The 20,486-nt window shown below is 44.3% G+C and overlaps 1 protein-coding gene and 1 long non-coding RNA gene across 3 annotated transcripts in view; one reads left to right on the top strand and one right to left on the bottom strand.

Moving 5' to 3' along the window:
• The window catches only part of LOC307210145, a 168,459-nt gene that overhangs the window by 78,790 nt on the left and 69,183 nt on the right, over positions 1-20,486 (bottom strand). The window lies entirely within an intron of this gene.
• Positions 1-20,486, top strand: part of PITPNC1 (phosphatidylinositol transfer protein cytoplasmic 1) — a 126,528-nt gene that overhangs the window by 43,439 nt on the left and 62,603 nt on the right. For both annotated transcript variants that reach the window (XM_079965658.1, XM_079965659.1), the window contains exon 2: positions 18,260-18,408. In XM_079965658.1, the coding sequence (XP_079821784.1) occupies positions 18,260-18,408 (149 nt within the window). The remainder of the gene's footprint in view (positions 1-18,259; positions 18,409-20,486) is intronic.

Below are 20,486 nucleotides of genomic sequence, written 5' to 3'. Positions count from 1 at the left end.
TTCTTGTAAGAACAACTGTATTTTATCTGAAAGAATCAAGTACAATTAATGAGTGCTTTCAAAAAAGATAATAAGGGATTAAAAAAAATAAACAATTCTGAATTGACCATCTGTAACTCAAATGCAAACAAATCAAAATTATCAAACCTAGACAGCATCTTAAAAAGCAGAGACATCACTTTGCCAACAAAGGTCCGTATAGTTAAAGCTATGGTTTTCCCAGTAGTGATGTATGGAAGTGAGAGCTGGACCATAAAGAAAGCTGATCGCAGAAGAATTGATGCTTTTGAATTATGGTTCTGGAGGAGACTCTTAAGAGGCCTATGGACTGCAAGAAGATCAAACCTATCAATTCTGAAGGAAATCAGCCCTGAGTGCTCACTGGAAGGACAGATCGTGAAGCTGAGGCTCCAATACTTTGGCCACCTCATGAGAAGAGAAGACTCCCTGGAAAAGACCCTGATGTTGGGAAAGATGGAGGGCACAAGGAGAAGGGGATGACAGAGGATGAGATGGTTGGACAGTGTTCTTAAAACTACCAGCATGAGTTTGACCAAACTGCGGGAGGCAGTGGTCCTGGTGTGCTCTGGTCCATGGGGTCACGAAGAGTCGGACATGACTAAACGACTAAACAACAACAACATCCCCAGACAATACCAGTAGCGACAGTATTGTCCCAGAATTTGTAAAACTGGTAAAGATGAAGAAAGATGTTGCTTCATCTACACCTAGATGAGAAATCTTAAGAGGGTACCAGACTTCTTGTTGTACTACAACATTCTTCATTTGAGAAATAGCCGCCTTTCAATTGAAAGCTTTGCAGCAACGTGTGATTATTTACTGAAGAGGGCTTATGTTGAAAGACAGCAGTTGGATAAAGCATAACATTCAACTTTGGGATAAATCCTTTTGCATTAAAGGTTTGGGCTAAGTGGAGAAAGATTTGGGCCACTGATATTTCCCCTGTGTCGTTTCCCCAAGCAGGATTTTTTAAACTAGGCAATCTGCGTAAATGCTGCAGTTTTGCCCAAAATAAATGACGGTTAGTGATTGCAAAGTCACTGCAGCATTTTCTCAGCAGTGGCACCCAGATTGTAGAGCAGCTTGCCTAGGGAGGTGTGTGTTTGGGCCTTGACAGCTTGCCTTTCAACAGGTGTCGAAGATGACAATATTTTAGCAAGCCTTCCAATTCTGCCTCTGATGTCTTAACTGCTGCTTCTTTCTCTTGTTGCTACATCTCTTATTTTGTGTTGTATGATCTGTAAGTTTGCAGTACACTTTGGTCAAAACTGTATAGAAACTCTTTATATAAATCAAAGATTGTGTCTAAAAGGTATACAAAGTATACATATAGTAGCTAATTGTAAAGTTAATATTTGGCAGCTCTGGCTACATAAAAGAATCTGCTGCCTTTTCCTCTCATCATGCAGTCAGTCCAGCATTAGCATGCCATGCTTCTAGTAAAGGTAAAGGGACCCCTGACCATTAGGTCCAGTTGTGGCCAACTCTGGGGTTGCAGCACTCATCTCACTTTATTGGCTGAGGGAGCTAGCGTACAGCTTCCGGGTCATGTGGCCAGCATGACTAAGCCGCTTCTGGCGAACCAGAGCAGCGCACGGAAATGCCGTTTACCTTCCCGCCAGAGCAGTACCTATTTATCTACTTGCACTTTGACATGCTTTCGAACTGCTAGGTTGGCAGGAGCAGGGACCAAGCTACGGGAGCTCACCCCGTGGCGGGGATTTGAACTGCCAACCTTCTGATCGGCAAGCCCAAGTCTCTGTGGTTTAGGCCGCAGCGCCACCCGCTAATTAGTCATCACATCCCAGCATCCCTAGACAACTGCCTCTCTATGTGTGTAGTAGTAATCACATAGGACATGTTTTAAGTTGCTGCTGTGCGTTTGCATTGGGGGCTTGTTTTCAACGACTGGGAAGCATCTGTTCATCTTCCAACAGAGCAGACAAAGCAGTTTCTCTGCCAAAACCAGGCCAACACGCTGACTGAAATGGATCTAGAAATCCAGTTTTCTCCAAGAGCGTTTGGATCGGGTCCATGGCCACCCGCTTAAAAATCTTGCCCAAGAAGGGAAGATCGGCAACAGGACAGTAGTTTCTTAGATTTTCAGAATCCAGGAGGGTTTCTTGAGGTGTGAATTTACCACTGCCTTTTTTAAGCAAGTAGGGACCACCCCCTCCCATTAATCACCTCCCTGGCCCAGCCACCTCTCCCATCCCTGCTAGTTTTTATCAGCCAAGAGGGGCAAGGGTCCACAGTGCAAGTGGTTGCCCTGTCAGATCCAAACCCCTTGACCATAAAATCATCCAACACAACAGGACTAGATATCCCTTGAGATTCATTTGCTTGTAACAGCAGAGTCAAGATCAGGCATAGGCAGACTGGGCCCTCCAGATGTTTTTGGCCTACAACTCCCATGATCCCTAGCTAACAGAACCAGTGGTCAGGGATGATGGGAGTTGTAGTTTCAAAACATCTGGAGGACCAAGTTTGCCTATCCTTGTGGATGCAAGCGATTTTATCCCCAAAACATTTTGCAAACTAGTCACAGCGAGCTGCCATTGGTTCTGCAACGCTCTTCAGGCCAGCCTGTAAGAGACTCCACACTATCCAGAGAAGCTCGTGAGGATGCAATGGAGGCAGCCTTTTTTGCTGCCTTCATTGCCAGTAGGTAGGCTCGATGATTAGCCCTCAGCAACGTTAACAGTCCCTTTCTTTCATTGCTTGTTTCTGCTCATTGCCAACCCATGGCTTGTATATTAACTTTGCTTTAGAACTCAGATCATGATTTGAGCTTCCAGACATTTAGACAATCAATAGTACAGAGCAGCCTGTGGACTCACCAAACCACAATGTGTAAAGCTGTTTGTCTGCTTTAGTTTTCCATTTGCACTGCAAATCATTACTTAGAACAGTCTGTCTGCTTTGAAAGCAACAAAGGGTCTTGTTGCACCTTAAAGATTAACAGATTTATTGTGCCATAAGCTTTTCACATTTTGTGCATGGAGGCTTATGCCGTCAAAAACTTGTTAGGGCACTTCCAGACTGTCAACTGTTTTTGGGTGGGATTCAATCACATAATGGCAAAATCAGGTTGTGTAATTAAAGTTGATTTGGTGCTCTTGCGCAACAAACTCCTAAGTCCCAAAACTGGATTTTTTTGTCATAAGGAAAGTGAGGATTAACAATTGCTTGAGACACAATGAACGCTCAAGACATATTGGACATCTTATAACTTTTTTGAAAACTGTGCAAACATTTTCAGATGAATGTTTAATAAGCAGGTCATCTGGAAGGGAGCTGTAGATCTTTCTACCTTTTGCCTTAATTCCTCACATCTTACTACTGTTATTAATGCAGTAATACTTTGTCCAGCTCTGTTGCAATCCTACTTCTGCTAACTTCAATCATGTGCCCTCAGCATAAAAATAGTTAAACCAGAGCTAAATTTGAACTATTCAAACAGTTTATTGTAAAAATATGATATGTTGGTTAGGAAATATGACATACAACAATAGTTCGTGTTAGCCCTTGGATGCAACTTTTTCTCTCCATTTATGGAGGTTAAATTTGGTTTGACTAAGATTATGAGAAAGCTCCTGAATTGTCTTCTGCACAGGGCTGCCAACCTGAGTAAAAAATGGGGGGGGGGGAGGTAACCCCACACAATCAATTTCCCACATGGTCTAGTCCTTCCACTGCCCACCCCCCTAATATCCTTACGAGGGTCTCATCTCCAGTCTTCAGAGAGTAGCTGGAAGTGGGAAGACAGAAAAAGGTCCTCCTTTCCTTCCACTCTGCAGTTTTAACCTGAAAATCTTAGGTGCAGTACTGTGCCCAGAGCTCAGAAACTGCTCGCGCTGATGAAATTCCCTGTCACAAAATGCTCCTAGAACAATGGGAGTTTCAAACACTGAGAGCCACATAACCTCACCCTGGAACAAAGGACCAAGGGATTCTCATTCCAAAAGGGAAGCCCTCCAGTCTGTCTGACAAATAATGCACTGCCTGATGCTGAGCGTGTTTTAGTGATACACAACATAATATTTAATAACAGCACTCTTCTTTTGGAGCCAGGCTATTAGAAGACCACAAGTGCTCCTTGTAAATAGAGCCTTGGTTTGTCTCAGACAATAATGCAGAAGATGGATAATTCCCACTCTAATATATATGTTTTGGCCTATTGTGTTGATGTCAAATGAAGCCAGACTCAGGATGGACACTCTAAAGTGTTTTTATCTCTTGGCACTAAGTAAAATAAGCTGTGAGAGGCACACAATGGAGAAAGTGGATTTAGCATCCTTTGGAGCCTTTTAGGGGATATGACTTCTAATTGTGCATTCTCTTTGTGTCACCGGGAAACACAAGGCTAGCAAATGTAACCTTTAAGCAGCAGGGATAGAACAGCTGCATAAATTGTTAACTGTCACATAAAGCATTGTCAAAGCAAAGCACAGCCAGTTCTTTTCTTTAATCTGGATTTATTTATAACATAAAAAACGACAATAAAACAAGATTCTATTCCCAGTTACAAGCAGCAGGGAGAGGTAGAATCACTGGGTAATTCATCCAAGTGCATCAGAATTCAGCTGCCTCTCCCACCCCTACCCGGCCACCATCACCCATGTAGGAAGGAGAGACCTAGTTCACAGCTAATAGCAGAGGAAAAGCCAGAGGGTGACCACACTTTAGTGCATATCTGTCAGGACATGTAAGTGTTAGAAAACTGTGGAAAGGACTGGGGAGTCCCACCACACATAAACCAGCAACCTGGCACATCAGAAGTTCTCTGGCATCTGGTCTGGGGATTTAGGACAAGTTGTGGCAAGAAGAGATGTGATAGCAGGGGCAGTAGCGGCAGGATTAACATTTTGAAGGGATATAGGTTATGGATTACAAACCTGCCCCATCCACCTTTAATTTCCCTTGATTCTCATTCCTGGATACTGCTGTGAGGGAGAAGATGCTTGGAGAAGGGGTCACGGTGTATGGACCCAGTATTGGTTGCAAGTACAGCTAAGTGGTCTGCCAGTTCCATATTATCTAAGACAGTCTAATGAGGCTTGGTGGCAGCTAGGCATGGCTTCAACCAGTTTTCTCTGGTGGTCACCTGTGGTTCACCAGAATATGGAGTAAAGCACTCAAGTCAGCATGTGGATCAACCTTTTAAGTAAGTAGGAAATGTATGGAGTGCAAAGGAGAAAGTTGGCGGATAGTTAATTTCCCATCCCCAACTTAAATTGTCTTTGCCTTATGCATAGGCCTGTATAACTGAAGGAACGCCTCCACCTCCATGACACTGAGGGCCAGTGCTGAGGGCCATCTGGCAGTTCCCTCACTGCAAGAAGTGAAGCTGCAGGGAACCAGGAATAGGGCCTTCTCTGTAGTGGCACCTTCCCATCAGATGTCAAACAGATAAACGACTGCACAGCTTTCTGAAGACATCAGAAGGCAGCCCTGTATCAGGATGTTTGATGTTTTGCTGTGTTTTTATTATATTGGAAGCCACCCAGAGAGGCTGGGGCAACCCAGTCAGATGGGTGGGGTATAAGTATTATTATTAGTAGTAGTAGTAGTAGTAGTAGTATTAACACCATATATTTATCAAGATGGGTTGTCTTCTGTCTGTGTATTCCCACACTTTTTATGCCATTGGCTAGCAGCTCTTGTCTTTTCTGCAAAGATGACTGGTCAGCAGGGAAGGAGTGCAGTCGACTCACAACTTAAAATTAAAATGTTTAAATTACGCGATGTCAGCTTTACATGGCTGGCAACCAGCTGATTAGAATCACACAACGGATTGCGCAGAAGGCTGAGAGCGTAAAAGCTCTTTTGGTGCAGGGTTTTCCCAACACAGAAAGAGCTTTTGAGCTCTCAGAGTTGCTTATCAAGCTCTGTTGAGATCTTGCAGGAACTCGGCCCTCCCCCTGGGACTCTCAGAATACTCTCAGGGTAGTATATGAACAAATACGTTTTACATATTTGAATATAGGAGGAGGTTATATGTAAATCAATGATTATCTAATTGTCCCTTTCTGTCGAAATTGCTTCCCTCCCTCCTACACCCCCTTGTGTACATTCACTACACCCAGGAGATGGACTAGATTGCTCTCCAAGCTTAAAACCCATTCCGAAATCTATGCCTACCAATTCCTGTGTAACATTTTTTCTTTACAGAGTGCCTATGAAACATTTTCTAGTCATACAGGCTAGAATAGGCATAAAATGAGAGTTCCTCTAGGAATGCTGTTGCTATGCTCAAACAGCTTATTCAAATAGACTCTCCCCGCAGCCGATGGAAAACTACTCATGGGAGCTGGGGAGGGCCTCCTGGAATGATATACAGTATGGAGTTTTTTGCAGGGCCATAGTAGGACAGGAAAATCAGCAGGTATTGGGTGGAGACACCTTCTACAAGCAAGAACTTTTAAAGCCTTGTGTGGTAGATTTAACAGAGAATGAGCCCTGCTCATGTAACATATCTCAATGAGTCCTACCGTCCACACGTTCTTCCAAAGTTCTGCGCAGGCTCTGGATTCTTGATTGGAGACACTGCAAGATGATGTACCTAATTGTGCCCCAATTATGGGTACAGTGCCTAGGCATGTGCAGATTATAAACAGGGTTCACAAAAAGTTATACAGTATTCCCTCTGAAAGAGCGGGTACGTTGCTTGGGGGTACCCCTGGATCCTTTGCTATATCTTGAAGCTCTAGTGGCCTTGGTGACATGGAATGCTTTCTATCGGCTTTGGCTGGTGGCCCAGTTGTGCCTCTTTTTGGATAGGGATAACCCAACTTCTGTTGTCTGTGGTCACATAACCTGTAGGTAGGATTACTGGAAGGCGTTATATATAGGGCTGCCTATTTAGATGGTTTAGAAACTTCAGCTGGTGCTGAATTTGGCAGCTGATGAGACTTGCCACCTCACGACACTCACAGAAAGATTGAAATCAATTCATATGATTCTACTTTTTTGTCTAATTAGCATTCCACTCAAAATGAGACCTTGAATTGACTTTGAGCTGCTCTGTGTTTCTCATGCTCACGAATAACCACTTTGTTGTTTGCTCAGATGGTAACTGAACTCCAATCAACGGGTTTTTAAATATAATTGAAATTGATTACCCGAAGCACGATTTAGAACAATAGGCTTTGCAAAAATTGCCTTGTTGAAAGCTAGAGCAAAGTAAAACATTACTTTTATCTCTTAGACTATATCTGTAAAAAAAAAAAAAAGAAGCTTTGTTCTTTTTCACAGCAGATGGCTCTTCTTTCTTTAACAGAAAAGAAAAAGATTACACACAGTTCATAGTATAGGTCCACAAATACAGTTGCCTCTGGCAACCATAAATTTAATTCTTGTAACCAGCAAAGAAAACTTTCAGTATATTTCACTATAGGAGTAAAAGGTAAAGGAACCCCTGACCATTAGGTCTAGTCGTGGCCAACTCTGGGGCTGCGGCGCTCATCTTGCTTTACTGGCCGAGGGAGCCGGCGTACAGCTTCCAGGTCATGTGGCCAGCATGACTAAGCCGCTTCTGGTGAACCAGAGCAGTGCACAGAACACTGTTTACCTTCCTGCCAGATCTATTTATCTACTTGCACTTTTTGGCGTGCTTTCGAACTGCTAGGTTGGCAGGAGCAGGGACTGAGCAACAGGAGCTCACCCCGTCGTGGGGATTCGAACCGCTGACCTTCTGATCGGCAAGTCTTAGGCTCTGTGGTTTAACCCACAGTGCCACCCGCGTCCCTCACTATAGGAGTAATATGGTTTTAAAAGTTGGCAGTTCCACTGGGAGGTAGAGGCTGCCTCTTACCAGCTGGCACCCGGCTTTCAGTCATGGGTTGGTGGGAGAATATTGCTGCTGTTTGCATCCATCTGTCTCAAGAGACAATGCAGTGCGCCTCCGGGGGTGAAGTGAAACCACTGCGTTAGCAGCACCAAAGTGAGCTCCGCAGGGTGCAAGCCTAGACAGTATGTATGGAGGTCCTGATCTGCCCAGATAACAAGACACACACACACACACACACACACACACACACACACACACCCTGGCCTTGTTTATGTGGTCCACAGGGAAAGCAGAGCAATACATTTGGCACTAGCTTGGCTGCATGAGATGCCAGGAGGAGGGGCATACAAGGCGCCATCCAACCGTCTTAGGGACTCCACTTGGGATTTGTGTGGGGTTTACCCCTTAGGCTTTTCTTCTCCCAAAAATGTCCCACAAGGCAGTGGAGGTATAGGATAAGAGTTTTCCTTCTCCTAGATGGGCTGCCTTCCCAGGGTTGAGTAGCCTCATCTGCCCCTCACTTCCCTCTACAGCAGGCTTCCTCAACCGCAGCCCTCCAAGTGTTTTGAGACTACAGTTCCCATCATCCCTCACCAGTGGTCCTGCTAGCTAGGGATCATGGGAGTTGTAGGCCAAAAACGTCTGGAGGGCCCAGTCTGCCTATGCCTGATCTTGACTCTGCTGTTACAGAGTCTTCTTATGCAGGTGTATGTCGTCTCTGTGTCCCCAAAGGACTCCGGAGTTCAGGCTTCCTTTTTATATTTTGCTTTGAGGGGTTATGTTTTTTGTTTTGTTTTTGGAAGTCAGTGAATAATGAACTTTGCAAATTTGTGAGTGTTTGTTGTTGTTTTTTATTCGTTTAGTCGCGTCCAACTCTTCTTGACCCCATGGACCTGAGCACGCCAGGCACTTCTGTCTTCCACTGCCTCCCTCAGTTTGGTCAAACTAATGTTAGTAGCTTTGAGAACACTGTCCAACCATCTCGTCCTCTGTCATCCCCTTCTCCTTGTGCCCTCCATCTTTCCCAACATCAGGGTCTTTTCCAAGGAGTCTTCTCTTCTCATGAGGTGGCCAAAGTATTGAAGCCTCAGCTTCAGGATCTGTCCTTCCAGTGAGCACTCAGGGCTGATTTCCTTAAGAATGGAGAGGTTTGATCTTCTTGCAGTCTATTGTGAGTGTTTAGCTTTAACGTATTTTGACTAATGTTGGATATTACCTCGTAGATTATTATTTTTTCTACAAAGCCCTGTGTGTGTGCAGTTTTGTGGAAAATATATAAATGTCCAAGTATTCTTTTAACTGTAAAAACAATTCTACAATTTTCTAAGTTTTTTATAAGCTTGTAATTTTTAAACAGTTGAAATATCTCTGCAGTTTAAAGGGGTAAAACATTTCTTGCGTTCATATGAACTTTGAATTCACCTGATACACGTCTCCTTTGCAGATTCCTGTCATTCCTCCTTTTTTATTTCTTGAATTTTGGCTACAAATGGAATGCACTTAGAGATGCATTATTCACCAGCGGCATGACCAAGCACTCTTGCAGTACTTAACTTTTGAGAAATCTTTTTCAGCTTCAGAGGTAAAAGAACGAAATAATTAAGGTCCAAATTAGGCATGTTATTGGCGATCTTTTTTTGTTTCAAACCAGGTCTGCTTCAATTGCTTATAAAGTAGAGGGCTGGGACATTTTTAGAGCAAAAGTAGATAAGGATGATTAACTCTTCCCCCCTTTATCTCGGTCTTCTCTCTTCATATATTTCTTTCCTCAGCCAATCTGTTTCATCTGGGTGAAAAAGTATTTGAGGGAAGACCTAACAAGGAAGTGATAGATGTTGGAGGGCTCAGCTCTTCTCATTTGCTTGTGCCCCCTTTGCTCTAAAAATATAATTTATATATTTCATAAAATTTGTACACTGTTTGATTGTAAAACAATAACAACATGAAAGCAGTTTACAAAATGATAAAACAAGAAAGTCAAGAAAAAATAGTTTAAAATATATGAAAAGTTAAAATACTAAAATACACGTCTACACACAGAGAGAGACAGACAGACAGAGACTTTCCTGGAAAGGGAACAAAAGTGAAATAAGTCTGATTCTTCCATCTCTCTAAAAATTATACAACAGTAATGCGTATAGTACAGTTTCTGATTTTTCAGTACCATACAGATATACACAATTTGCATATGGAATGCCATTAAGTAATCCTTCCAAAGAAGCTGATACAATGACATCTAAGGTAATTAATGTACAGTTATATAGTCTGGGACAAATAACAATCTCCAGTAATTAGCACATCCCTCTTGTGGTTATTGATGTTTCATCCTCGGGAGTGAATAGTTGCTCTCTTGATGAAGGAAGCTCTCCATGTTTCTCAATGTAATTTCTACCATGGCTTAAAGGATGGAAGGGAGCAGATGTTGCAAGTACATGAGAAATTGGCAAGTACATGCCAATTTGGAAGAGAAGTGGGCTAGCTTCAGGCCAGAGCCTTGTAGCTCTACCCATTAATTGCTTTTCCATTTTTTTTGCTGCTTGCTAGCACTATGCTGGTTTGTTTGTTTTTTAACCACAATTCACGTGGGAAAGGAGCGACAAGAAGTTGTCCCCAAATTGGAAAAGTAATTCTGCAGATATTGTCTAGGGGAAAGCCCTTCTTCATGCAGCACATAGTTAAACTACAGAACTCACTCCCACAGGAGGCCACCAACTTCAGTGGTTTTTAAAGGATTTGATAAATTAACGGAGGAGAAATGTAAAAAAAGGTAAAGGACCCCTGGACAGTGAAGTCCAGTCAAAGGTGACCTCAGTAATAACTCTGGTTACTCCTTGTGCCCTCCTTGCGAACGCTTCGGGTAACGAGCTCCGTTAACCTGGAAGTAGGTCTCCTGGAAGCAAACTTTGTCCCAGGATGTGAGCGGAAGTCGTGCGCTGGAGGCAGGCCCCATTAGCAAAAGCGCGCCTCAGGTTAAGAACGGACCTCCGGAGCGAATTAAGTTTGTAACCAGAGGTACCACTGTATAGGGTTGCGGCGGTCATCTCGCTTTCAGGCCAAGGGAGCCGGCGTTTGTCCACAGACTGCTTCCCCCCCGCCAATCATTTTAATTATTTAATTAATCCATAAAGTCCATTATCTTCATCTGCCATTCTTCCACAGTTGGTAATTCTTGTGTTTTCCACTTCTTGGCTATTAAAATTCGAGCAGCAGTTGTGGCATACAAAAATACCTTTACATCGTTCTTGGGCAATTCAGAACCTATTATTCCAAGGAGAAAGGCCTCTGGTTTCTTCATAAATGTATATTTCATCATTTTTTAAAATTCATTATAAATCTTTTCCCAGAAGTCTTTTACCTTAGGGCAAGTCCACCACATATGATAAAAAGTACCTTCCTTTTCTTTGCATTTCCAACATAAATTATCACAGTTATGATAGATCTTAGCTAATTTAACAGGGGTTAAGTACCACCTATACATCATTTTCATTATATTTTCCTTTAACATCGTGCATGCAGTAAACTTAACCCCTTTCTTCCATAACCTTTCCCAATCCTCCATCATTATATTATGTCCCACGTCTCGTGCCCAATCAATCATAACTGATTTAACTTGTTCATCCTTTGTATGCCACTCCAACAACAAATTATACATTTTGGACATATTCTTAACAACTCCGTATCTAACAGTATCTAACAACTCCGTTTCCAATTTGGTTTTTTCTGTTGCAAAACCCTTTCTCTTACCAATCTTAAATAAGTCATTAATTTGGTAATATTGAAGCCAATTCACTTTATTTTTAATTTGTTCAAACGGTTTTAATTTAAATCCTTCGTGGTGTCCACAGACTGCTTACCAGGTCATGGGGCCAGCATGACTAATCCGCTTCTGGTGCAACAGAACACCGTGACAGAAACCAAATCCCATGGAAACACCGTTTACCTTCGCGCCACATCAGTACCTATTTATCTACTTGCACTTTGACGTGCTTTCGAACTGCTAGGTTGGCAGGAGCTGGGACAGAGCAACGGGAGCTCTCCCCGCTGTGGGGATTCAAACCACCGACCTTCCAGTTGGCAAGCCCAAGAGGCTCAGTGGCTTTAGACCACAGTGCCACCCGTATCCAATGGAGAAGAATAAGGTTATAAATGACTGCTAGCCATGATGGCTACGCTCTGCCTTCACAGTTGGAGGCAGTAATACTTCTGGATCCCAGAAGCCACCGGAAGAGGGAGTGCTCTTGTGTTTGGGTCTTACATGCAGGTTTCCCCACAGGTATCTAAGCTGTCACTGTGAGAACAGGATGCTGGACGAGATAGGGTCAGATCCAGCAAGCTTTACGTGATGGAGATTTGGCGTAGTTCCTGCTTCATCAGTGTTACAAGGTGGATGAAGGTTATATGTTTGTATTCTCCATTTAAACATTTTTTTAAAAAAAGTTTGTAACGTTTGCGTTGCTCTCCACAGCCTCATTCACTGCCCATATTTCACTTTGGGGCTCCTGAGGGTGATGTGATTAAAACAAAAACAAAAACTTGACTTGGAATAACTTGGAACAGATTTTTACATTGCCCTAATTAGGATATTCCCAGTCCTGTTATACCTCACAGCACCCCCTCCACCTTTTGCAGAACACTTGGGGGTGCTAAACAGTGCTTTAAAAAGCAGCAGTGGGAGTTATACTATATATCTCCCCTCCAAGCCAGATGCTGGGGGGGGGGCAGTGCTCTGCTTTTCCTACCTCCTCCCTAAACCCATCTTCTAGGGTTTTTTGTTTTTGTTTTTGTTTTGTTTTTGTTTTTGTTTGTGTGGGAGGAACCTTCCAGAACATGAAGTTCCCTTCCCTGCCATTCTGAAGCTGCCTCTGGAGCAGGGAAGGTTCCCGGTTTTAAAATTATTCTAATTGTAGGCTTTGTCACAAAACCACAAGGATGTCTTGCAGAAAACGCTGGTGCTTCACTCGGTGCTGACACTAAATACACACAGGCTCAGTTAAAGGCATATCCAGGCATGCTGATCGGCAGCTACGTGCTGTAGCCTTGAGCCTCCTCGTCTGAGCTAGCTAAATAAGTTATAGAGTGCTTAAAAAAAAAGAAAAGCGCAAGAATGCATTTACAGACAGGCTCAGGTGAACAACCTATAAATCTTTCTTGTAGATGTTTTTCAGTAAATCATTCTGAGAACCAAAGGGTACATTGAACCCCCTGAACTGAATGTCATGCCTCTCTTTGCTACAGATGCAGCTTGGACATTTTCTCCCTCGCGTCTCCATGTCTCACGCTTCCACAGATCTCTCTTTGCTGTGGAAGGTACCCATGCTCAGGAACGCCTTTGCTCTCACCTGTGAAATGTTGCAGGGCATGCAGATATTTTGCATGCTGCCCAGCCTCTTCCATTTCCATTCCTGTGGCAATGTCTGGGACCAGTAGGAGAGTATGTAGCATTGGCTGCAGAAAGGAGCATTGTTTTTTGGTGGGGGAGGCGGCACATCCTGTGGCAGAAAGCACTGAAAAATGGCGAGGCTCCAGCAGAGTCCCCAAGGGGCCCAATCCGTGGGCCCCTCAGTTGCCAGTCAGGAGCTGGCGTAGCGAGAAAAGGGACACGCACATCCTTCTGCCCTCGATGGCACGAGTGGTGGAGCTTTGGATGCAATGGCGGGTCTGCCCCTCTTCTTGCTGTTTTTTGCTGCTCCCCAGCCAGGCTTTGGATTGCTCTGTCCAGTACAGTGGTACTTCGGGTTAAGAACTTAATTTGTTCCAGTGGTCGGTTTGTAACCTGAAACTGTTCTTTTTTTTTCTTTTCCAATAGATTTTTATTAAGATTTTAAAGGTTACAAAAAGAAAAAATAAAGAACATATTTAAACAGGAAAAAACAAAGGGAAAAAGAAAAAAACAGAAAAAAGATGCAGATAATTAAAAAAAAAATCAATCCTTTACATAACTTTCTTTCCTTTGCTTATTTCCTTGACCTCCTCACACCTCCCTTTTTTGTACAGTGGTGCCCCACAAGACGAATGCCTCGCAAGACAGAAAACTCGCTAGATGAAAGAGTTTTCCGTTTTGGAGGCGCTTCGCAAAACGAATTTCCTATGGGCTTGCTTCGCAAGACGAAAATGTCTTGCGAGTTCCTGTGGGTTTTTTTCCCTCCCCCCCTTTTTCTAAGCCGCTTATCCGCTTATCCAATAAGCCGCTAAAAGCCGCTAAACCGCTAATAGCGCTAATCCGCTAAGCCGTCATTGGCCTTGCTTCGCAAGACGAAGAAACCGCTGGACGAAGAGACTCGCGGAACGGATTCTTTTCGTCTTGCGAGGCACCACTGTATTCTAATTCAATTAGATATTTCAGCAAATCCTTTCCATCTTTATTTCTATGCTAATGTCCATACTTAACCTGAAACTGTTCTTAACCTGAAGCAGCACTTTAGCTAATAGAGCCTCCTGCTGCCACCGTGCCACCGGAGTATGATTTCTGTTCTCATCCTGAAGCAAAGTTCTTAACCCGAGGTACTATTTCTGGGTTAGCGGAGTCTGTAACCTGAAGCATATGTAAACTGAGGTGCCACGATACGCTTGAAAGTAATATAACCCGTGCTCTTTTTCTAGAAAAAGAGGTGCCAGAACTCACCATGAACGCCTCCCTTGTTGTCTTAGAATGGCAACGGCGTTCACCTGAGAGGTGCCAGAACCGAGTTCCAGAGAGCAGGGGTGTAGGAAGGGGGGGCGGTGGGAGCTGACTGCCCTGTGTGCCCTCACTGAGGGGGGTGACATTCAGCGCGCTGCCTGCCCACGACTCCCAAGCCTACCCCAAGCTGTCGGGGTAAGGGGGGGGAGCTGGTCCGCTGTAGGAATGATTGCTGGGTGCAGAGCACACTCCCCACCCGCGGGCAGCCTTACCTGCCTGCACGCGTGACCTTGGGGTGCAGGGCACACTCCCCCTCACAGATAAAGCCACAGCTGTCTGAACATCTTGCCCTCTGTCTAACCTTTTGCGGTCTCAGTAGTCTGCGGTGTCCTGTCTGTGACCTTTGTCTCTGAGACCTTTGTCTCTTTCATCATACACTGTGCAAGGGGGAAATGACGCGGTGGAAACAGGTGCCGAAATAACTTTGTATCACCCCACGATCTCGGGACTGGAAGATGTGTAAAGGTGACAGCCCAAAATGTATCTGCCTGGGTTTGCATATTGTGTCAATAGAAGGAGCCTCCACAGAGCTGGCCGGCAGCTTGCTTGCAGCTCACAGCTCACCTGCATTATCAACTCCTGCCTCATGTCCTTCATTTCATGCCGCTTTGCCGGCAGCATTCCCCCCTTCCCCCTTTGTTTTGACAGCTTGGGGAAGCTTGGTGTGCTGGTCCGGGGGGGGGGGGGTTACCGTGGGGCGAGGTCCAGGACCTGAGTCGAGGGTCGGCAGACAGTCCTCCATGGGCGATGCAGGGTCCACAGCGAGGAGCCGGGCAAGGACAGGAACTCTGGGGGAACCGGACTGGGTGCTGGCCGAAACAGCTCTTCAACGACATTGCTCCCGCAACCTGGGACCGGGCTGACTGGCCTTTATCTTCTCTGAGGCCAGGGGCGGTCCCGGCCCCCAGGAGACCCGCCTCTCCTGGCCTTAAGGCGAGCACTCCTCCGGGGAGAAACCAGTTCCCTCCGCCTCTCTACCCTGAGCCTCTGCAGTTCAGGAGAGGCTGAAGGGTTACTGGACCCAGGGGGAGACTCACCTGTAGGCACTGAGTCCTCAACCACCTCCGGAGGCAGAGTGGATTCACCTGGTGCCTGCTCCTGAGGATCCGGCACATGTGCAGGCGCTTCAGAATCAAGGCCCTGCCCCAGTTCAGCCGGCCCTGGAGGCGGGGACTCCTGTGCAGGCTGGGATTCCTCCGGTTCAGCCTCTGAATCGGATTCCCAGGCCATCACACCTGGGAGTCGCGGGTGGGCGGCGTGGTGAAGGTCCACCATGGGTGGCTTGCTCCGCCCCTGGCGGCAGGGCACGAGTGCCACTCTGACACCCGAGCAGCTATCCCGTGCCTGGGAGGGCACCCTCCGCGCGTGCCCCTTTGAAGCGCGCCCGTCCTGGGCAGCGCGGGCATATGCTCTGCTGCTGCTGGAGAGTGCCGGCTGAAGGGGAAAAGCCCTGAATATAATCTAAAAGTGCCTAGATGCTGCTGGATTGTGCTACATATTTACACTCTTTTCAGCCCTAAAAAATATGTGCATATATAATCCGTTCTTGCTGTCATTTCAAACACCTGAAATACAAGCCCATTCAGACCCTGAGCAGATGGAGTGGGATTGCAAACCAAAGGTACACAAGTGCTCCACTTATATCCCTGGAGCATTTGAACATATTCTGATGCTGTGCTGGGACACTTTGGACCTTACTGTTCTCCATGGGACCAGTATGTGTCCCAGCAAATGACTGAATTTTCCCATCTCTGCTTGGCAGCATCCGTTGTTCACATTTTAATTTATAATTTTATGGCTAGGACAGCTTCTACCTGGGAACTCACTGTTGACAGTAAAGCTTATAATCCATCCCCCTTTCTTGCCTTTCCTGTTGTTCAGATGAATTCTATGCTAGTTCTATATGCTACAATATATTAATGTAATCTGTATGGCAATCAGTTGCAAAATCGTCCTTGGCTTCCACAGAGGTGAGATTGAGTATAAAGATCAATCTGCTATTGTGCAATTTTTTACACAGAAAACATCTCCGTAGGTTAAATGCTCCACAAGCTTTTAAGTAGACGTTAGTAGCTGAGTTCTAATTATGAATACATTAAATGTATAACAAAAATCCACTTGTGCTATGGTAGGCACAGTTTGTAATAATGATATAACACTTCATCTGCAGGGTTAATGCCACAATATAAGCATCAGCTTTTTAAATACCCAATGCACAAGGGCCATTCTGTAACTATTTGTTATCTGTAATTGGATTATCTCAGTTTTAACTTAACACAGTACTTTGAGAAATGTGCATTTTAACAGATCAAGTACAATGTGTACTTGATATTTTTGTTTTGTTTTTTACTTTACTTGGTTTTTACTAAAATGTTTTAATGTTGAAATGTACCCACTAAATAGAGACTTGAATTTTGCAAATATCTAAGTTGTTGCATGCACACAAACAGGTCTGCTCACACAATAGGACTTCTCCCCCTCAGCTCTTCCTCATGCCCCCCCCCATTTCTGTTCCAGAGTGATGGTGAAAAGCCCAGAACAGGTGGGGGGGTTGGGGGGGGGAGGATAGGAAGGAAAGCCTTTTTACATGAGCAGAGCCATTCCATGCACACATAACCCCATTTAGCACTACCCTGAATTCCCCCCTTGGTTTATGTTTAATTTTAAAAATCTCAGCTGCTACTGAATTTAGCTAGGTTTAACTGAAGTCAAAGTCTACTCTGAAAGTTGTTAAACACTTGCACTTCTGCACTTATTTAATATTTTTGTGGACAGTTTACAACTAATGTCCTTTAAGTTTTACATTATATACATTTTGCAGTATATGCATTCTGTTAATTGAAATAAGTGTCCTTTACTCCTAATTTTAGTTATTTTTAAATGTTTTTAATTGTTTTTATTGATAATATTAACATTTCCTGTCAACCGCTTTAGAGGTTTTACTACAATCAATTGGCATATAAGTTTTGTTAATTAAATGAAGCAGGTAATTGAATAATAAATTGTTGCCAAAAGAAAAAGAGGAAGAAGTTAGTTTTCTTTTGCATCATACTGTCCCTGCCATACTGAGGATGAATCTCTTGATGATTTAGGCTGCTATTTACAAATCAGTTCAAAGGAATCTTCAAGGTCTTTTGAAAAATAATGCATTCATGTTACTTTATATATTTCATTCCTTCTCTGCCCACTTCTGGAACAAATCCATTCAGCACTCTTAAGGTTCTCCTACAATCAAAAACTATTTTTAATAGTCTCAGGTGGGCTGAGATGCTGTATGTAGAGTGGCCCAAATAGAGGCAGCTACGGGAAGAAAGAAATATTTGAACTGGCCCATCTAAGCTGACACATCTAGGAGCAATTTGTGCGATTGTGAGGCCACGTTTTCCTGTCAATGAACTTGCTATGAATTGCTATTAGGATCCAGGGGCCGCCTGTGTGTGTGTGTGTGTGTGTGTGTGCTCGGTTGCATGCTCCTCACAGCTTTGTCTTTAAGAACCATTCCATGTAGAGCGAATTACAGCTGTCTGAAGCAGCCCTATGATGCTGTAATGTTAAATTAATAGCTAGAAATGCTTTGGAAAGGCTCTGTGTATAAAAGTTCTACAGACGCATCTCGATTATTTATCCCCATCAGCCATTCTCAGGGTAGTTAGCAGATTTCTTCAAGAAATACTTTTCATTATGCGGATTACTAGGGTGAGGTTCACTTCTTTCCCCGATGATTTTGCGGCAGACCTAAATGTTTTGCTTCTCCTTTTGCTTTGCAGTACAGAATTGGACAGCTGTACATGATCAGTAAACACAGCCACGAGCAAAGTGATCGTGGAGAAGGGGTAGAAGTGGTGCAGAACGAACCCTATGAAGATCCGAATTATGGGAATGGTCAACTGACCGAAAAACGGGTTTATCTGAACAGGTAAACATTTCTGCCATTGCATTGTCCTGGGACATCTATTGTCCTGGAATATCTATGGGAGGTAAAGTCTTCTTGTGCAGTTTGTTCTGTTTCAAGCACGGGGGGGTGGGGGTGGAAAACCACTGATTTATAGAATTTATGAGAGAAACCATGGGGGTGAAGGTTCTTTCCAAATGTGCAGCCTTTGCCATTGAAAAGGAGTGTGGCATGGGGGCAGAGTAGTAGCTTTGGAAATGACATACCATATTTTTCCGTGTATAAGACTAGGTTCCACCCCTAAAAATAATGTCCAAAATTTGGAGGTGTCTTATACACAGGGGCCATCTCCCCCCCATTTTCTTAAATCGGAGTCCCCCAAAATAAGGGATGTCTTATACATGGGGGCATCTTATAGACAGAAAAATACAGTACAGTGGTACCTCGGGTTACATACACTTCAGGTTACATATGCTTCAGGTTACAGACTCCACTAACCCAGAAATAGTGCTTCGGGTTAAGAACTTTGCTTCAGGATGGGAACAGAAATCGTGCTTCGGCAGCACGGCGGCAGCAGGAGGCCCCATTAGCTAAAGTGGTGCTTCAGGTTAAGAACAGTTTCAGGTTAAGAACAGACCTCCGGAACAAATTAAGTACTTAACCCGAGGTACCACTGTACTTTCCTCCTCTCCATTTCTTCTTAAGACATTTTGTTTAGGTTTTATGTCTGGTATATATGTGTTACAGTTGCACTTGCACAATTCTCTGTCTCAGTGCTTCCAAACTTACCTCCTCTGTGGGCCCACTTGGAAATTGCTGAGGGTCCTGGCCAATCTTAATGATTTTTCTGCCTGCTATAGCAATTCTAATCCGCTAGATTTTGCATATGATTTTTAATTGCTTCTTTTACTTCATATATTCCAATTTGAATTGAATTGAAATTGTAAGCATTCATCACAGATATCCCACAGACCACTTGAATGAAGCTCGCAGACCACTGGTCACAGTTTAGCAGCTGGCATGTGAAACAAAAGTCAGCACAGCTTCCCCTTTCTGTATAGATTCCGTATAGATTAGTCTAAGAATTATGCCTGAGAGAAAACAAACTATAAGGTGACATGAATGAAGACCAGGCAGGACTCCAGATACAATGATGCTTAAAGTGCACTGAAGATAAGGATTTGTGCAAGCAGTTCCCCATAAATCCAGTCACCAGGGGAACTGCCTCCGGTGACAGCCTATGTCCTAGTCCGGACATGCAGCAACATACAAATCCTCTCCCCTCCCTGGAGCTCCCAGTGAATTTCAAGGAATTGCAGTTCCAAAGCTCAGTGTGACATCAGGCCTCCCCAGAGTCCAGTGTGGAAGAGTTGGTCGGGTGGGTGAATGATCTCTCCAGCTCTGGGATTTGGAATGGGCAGTGCAAGAGACTTGCCTTGGTTCTGCTTTCTCAGTGCAATATGTGAGACAACGCCCTGCCGCAAGTGTCTTATACATACCAGAGGACTTTGAGGAGGAGAAGGATGGGTAATGACCAAGAATTATTACTGGTTTCTGACCCAAGCCAACATTTCTGAACACTGTATAGAGGTGTTGGCCAAACTTGGGTCTCCAACTGTTTTGGTACAGTGGAACCTCTACTCAAGACCACAGTCCATTCTGGAGGCCCGTCCTTATGGCGAAACGGGTCGCTAGGAGAGGCGCCGTTGCGCGCAGGCATGGGCAATGATATTGCCACTTCTGCGCAAGCACGAACAGCGATTGCCACTCCTGCGCAGGCGCGAACGGCAGCAAACCCGCCACTCACTTCTGGGTTTGCCGTGGTCGCAACTTGGAATGTCTGCGAGTGGAGGCTGTTGTAAGTAGAGGTTCTACTGTACTACAGTTCCCATCATCCCTGACCACTTGTCCTGTTAGCTAGGGATGATGGGAGTTGTAGTCCAAAAACAGCTGGAGACCAAAGTTTGGCCAACACTGCTGTAGAGAATCATGAGAGCTAGAAATGTTTGGAGTGCATAGAAGAGAATTCCACTCATGGATCATTTATAAGCTGAACAACCCTAGGGAAAGTTCACTGATATTGTGAAAATGTCTATTTTACA

This window comes from Podarcis cretensis, assembly GCF_951804945.1.
Source record: "Podarcis cretensis genome assembly, chromosome: 2".
Taxonomy (NCBI): domain Eukaryota; kingdom Metazoa; phylum Chordata; class Lepidosauria; order Squamata; family Lacertidae; genus Podarcis; species Podarcis cretensis.
Note: the sequence above shows the minus strand (reverse complement) of the source record. Positions and strands in the feature narration are given on the sequence as shown.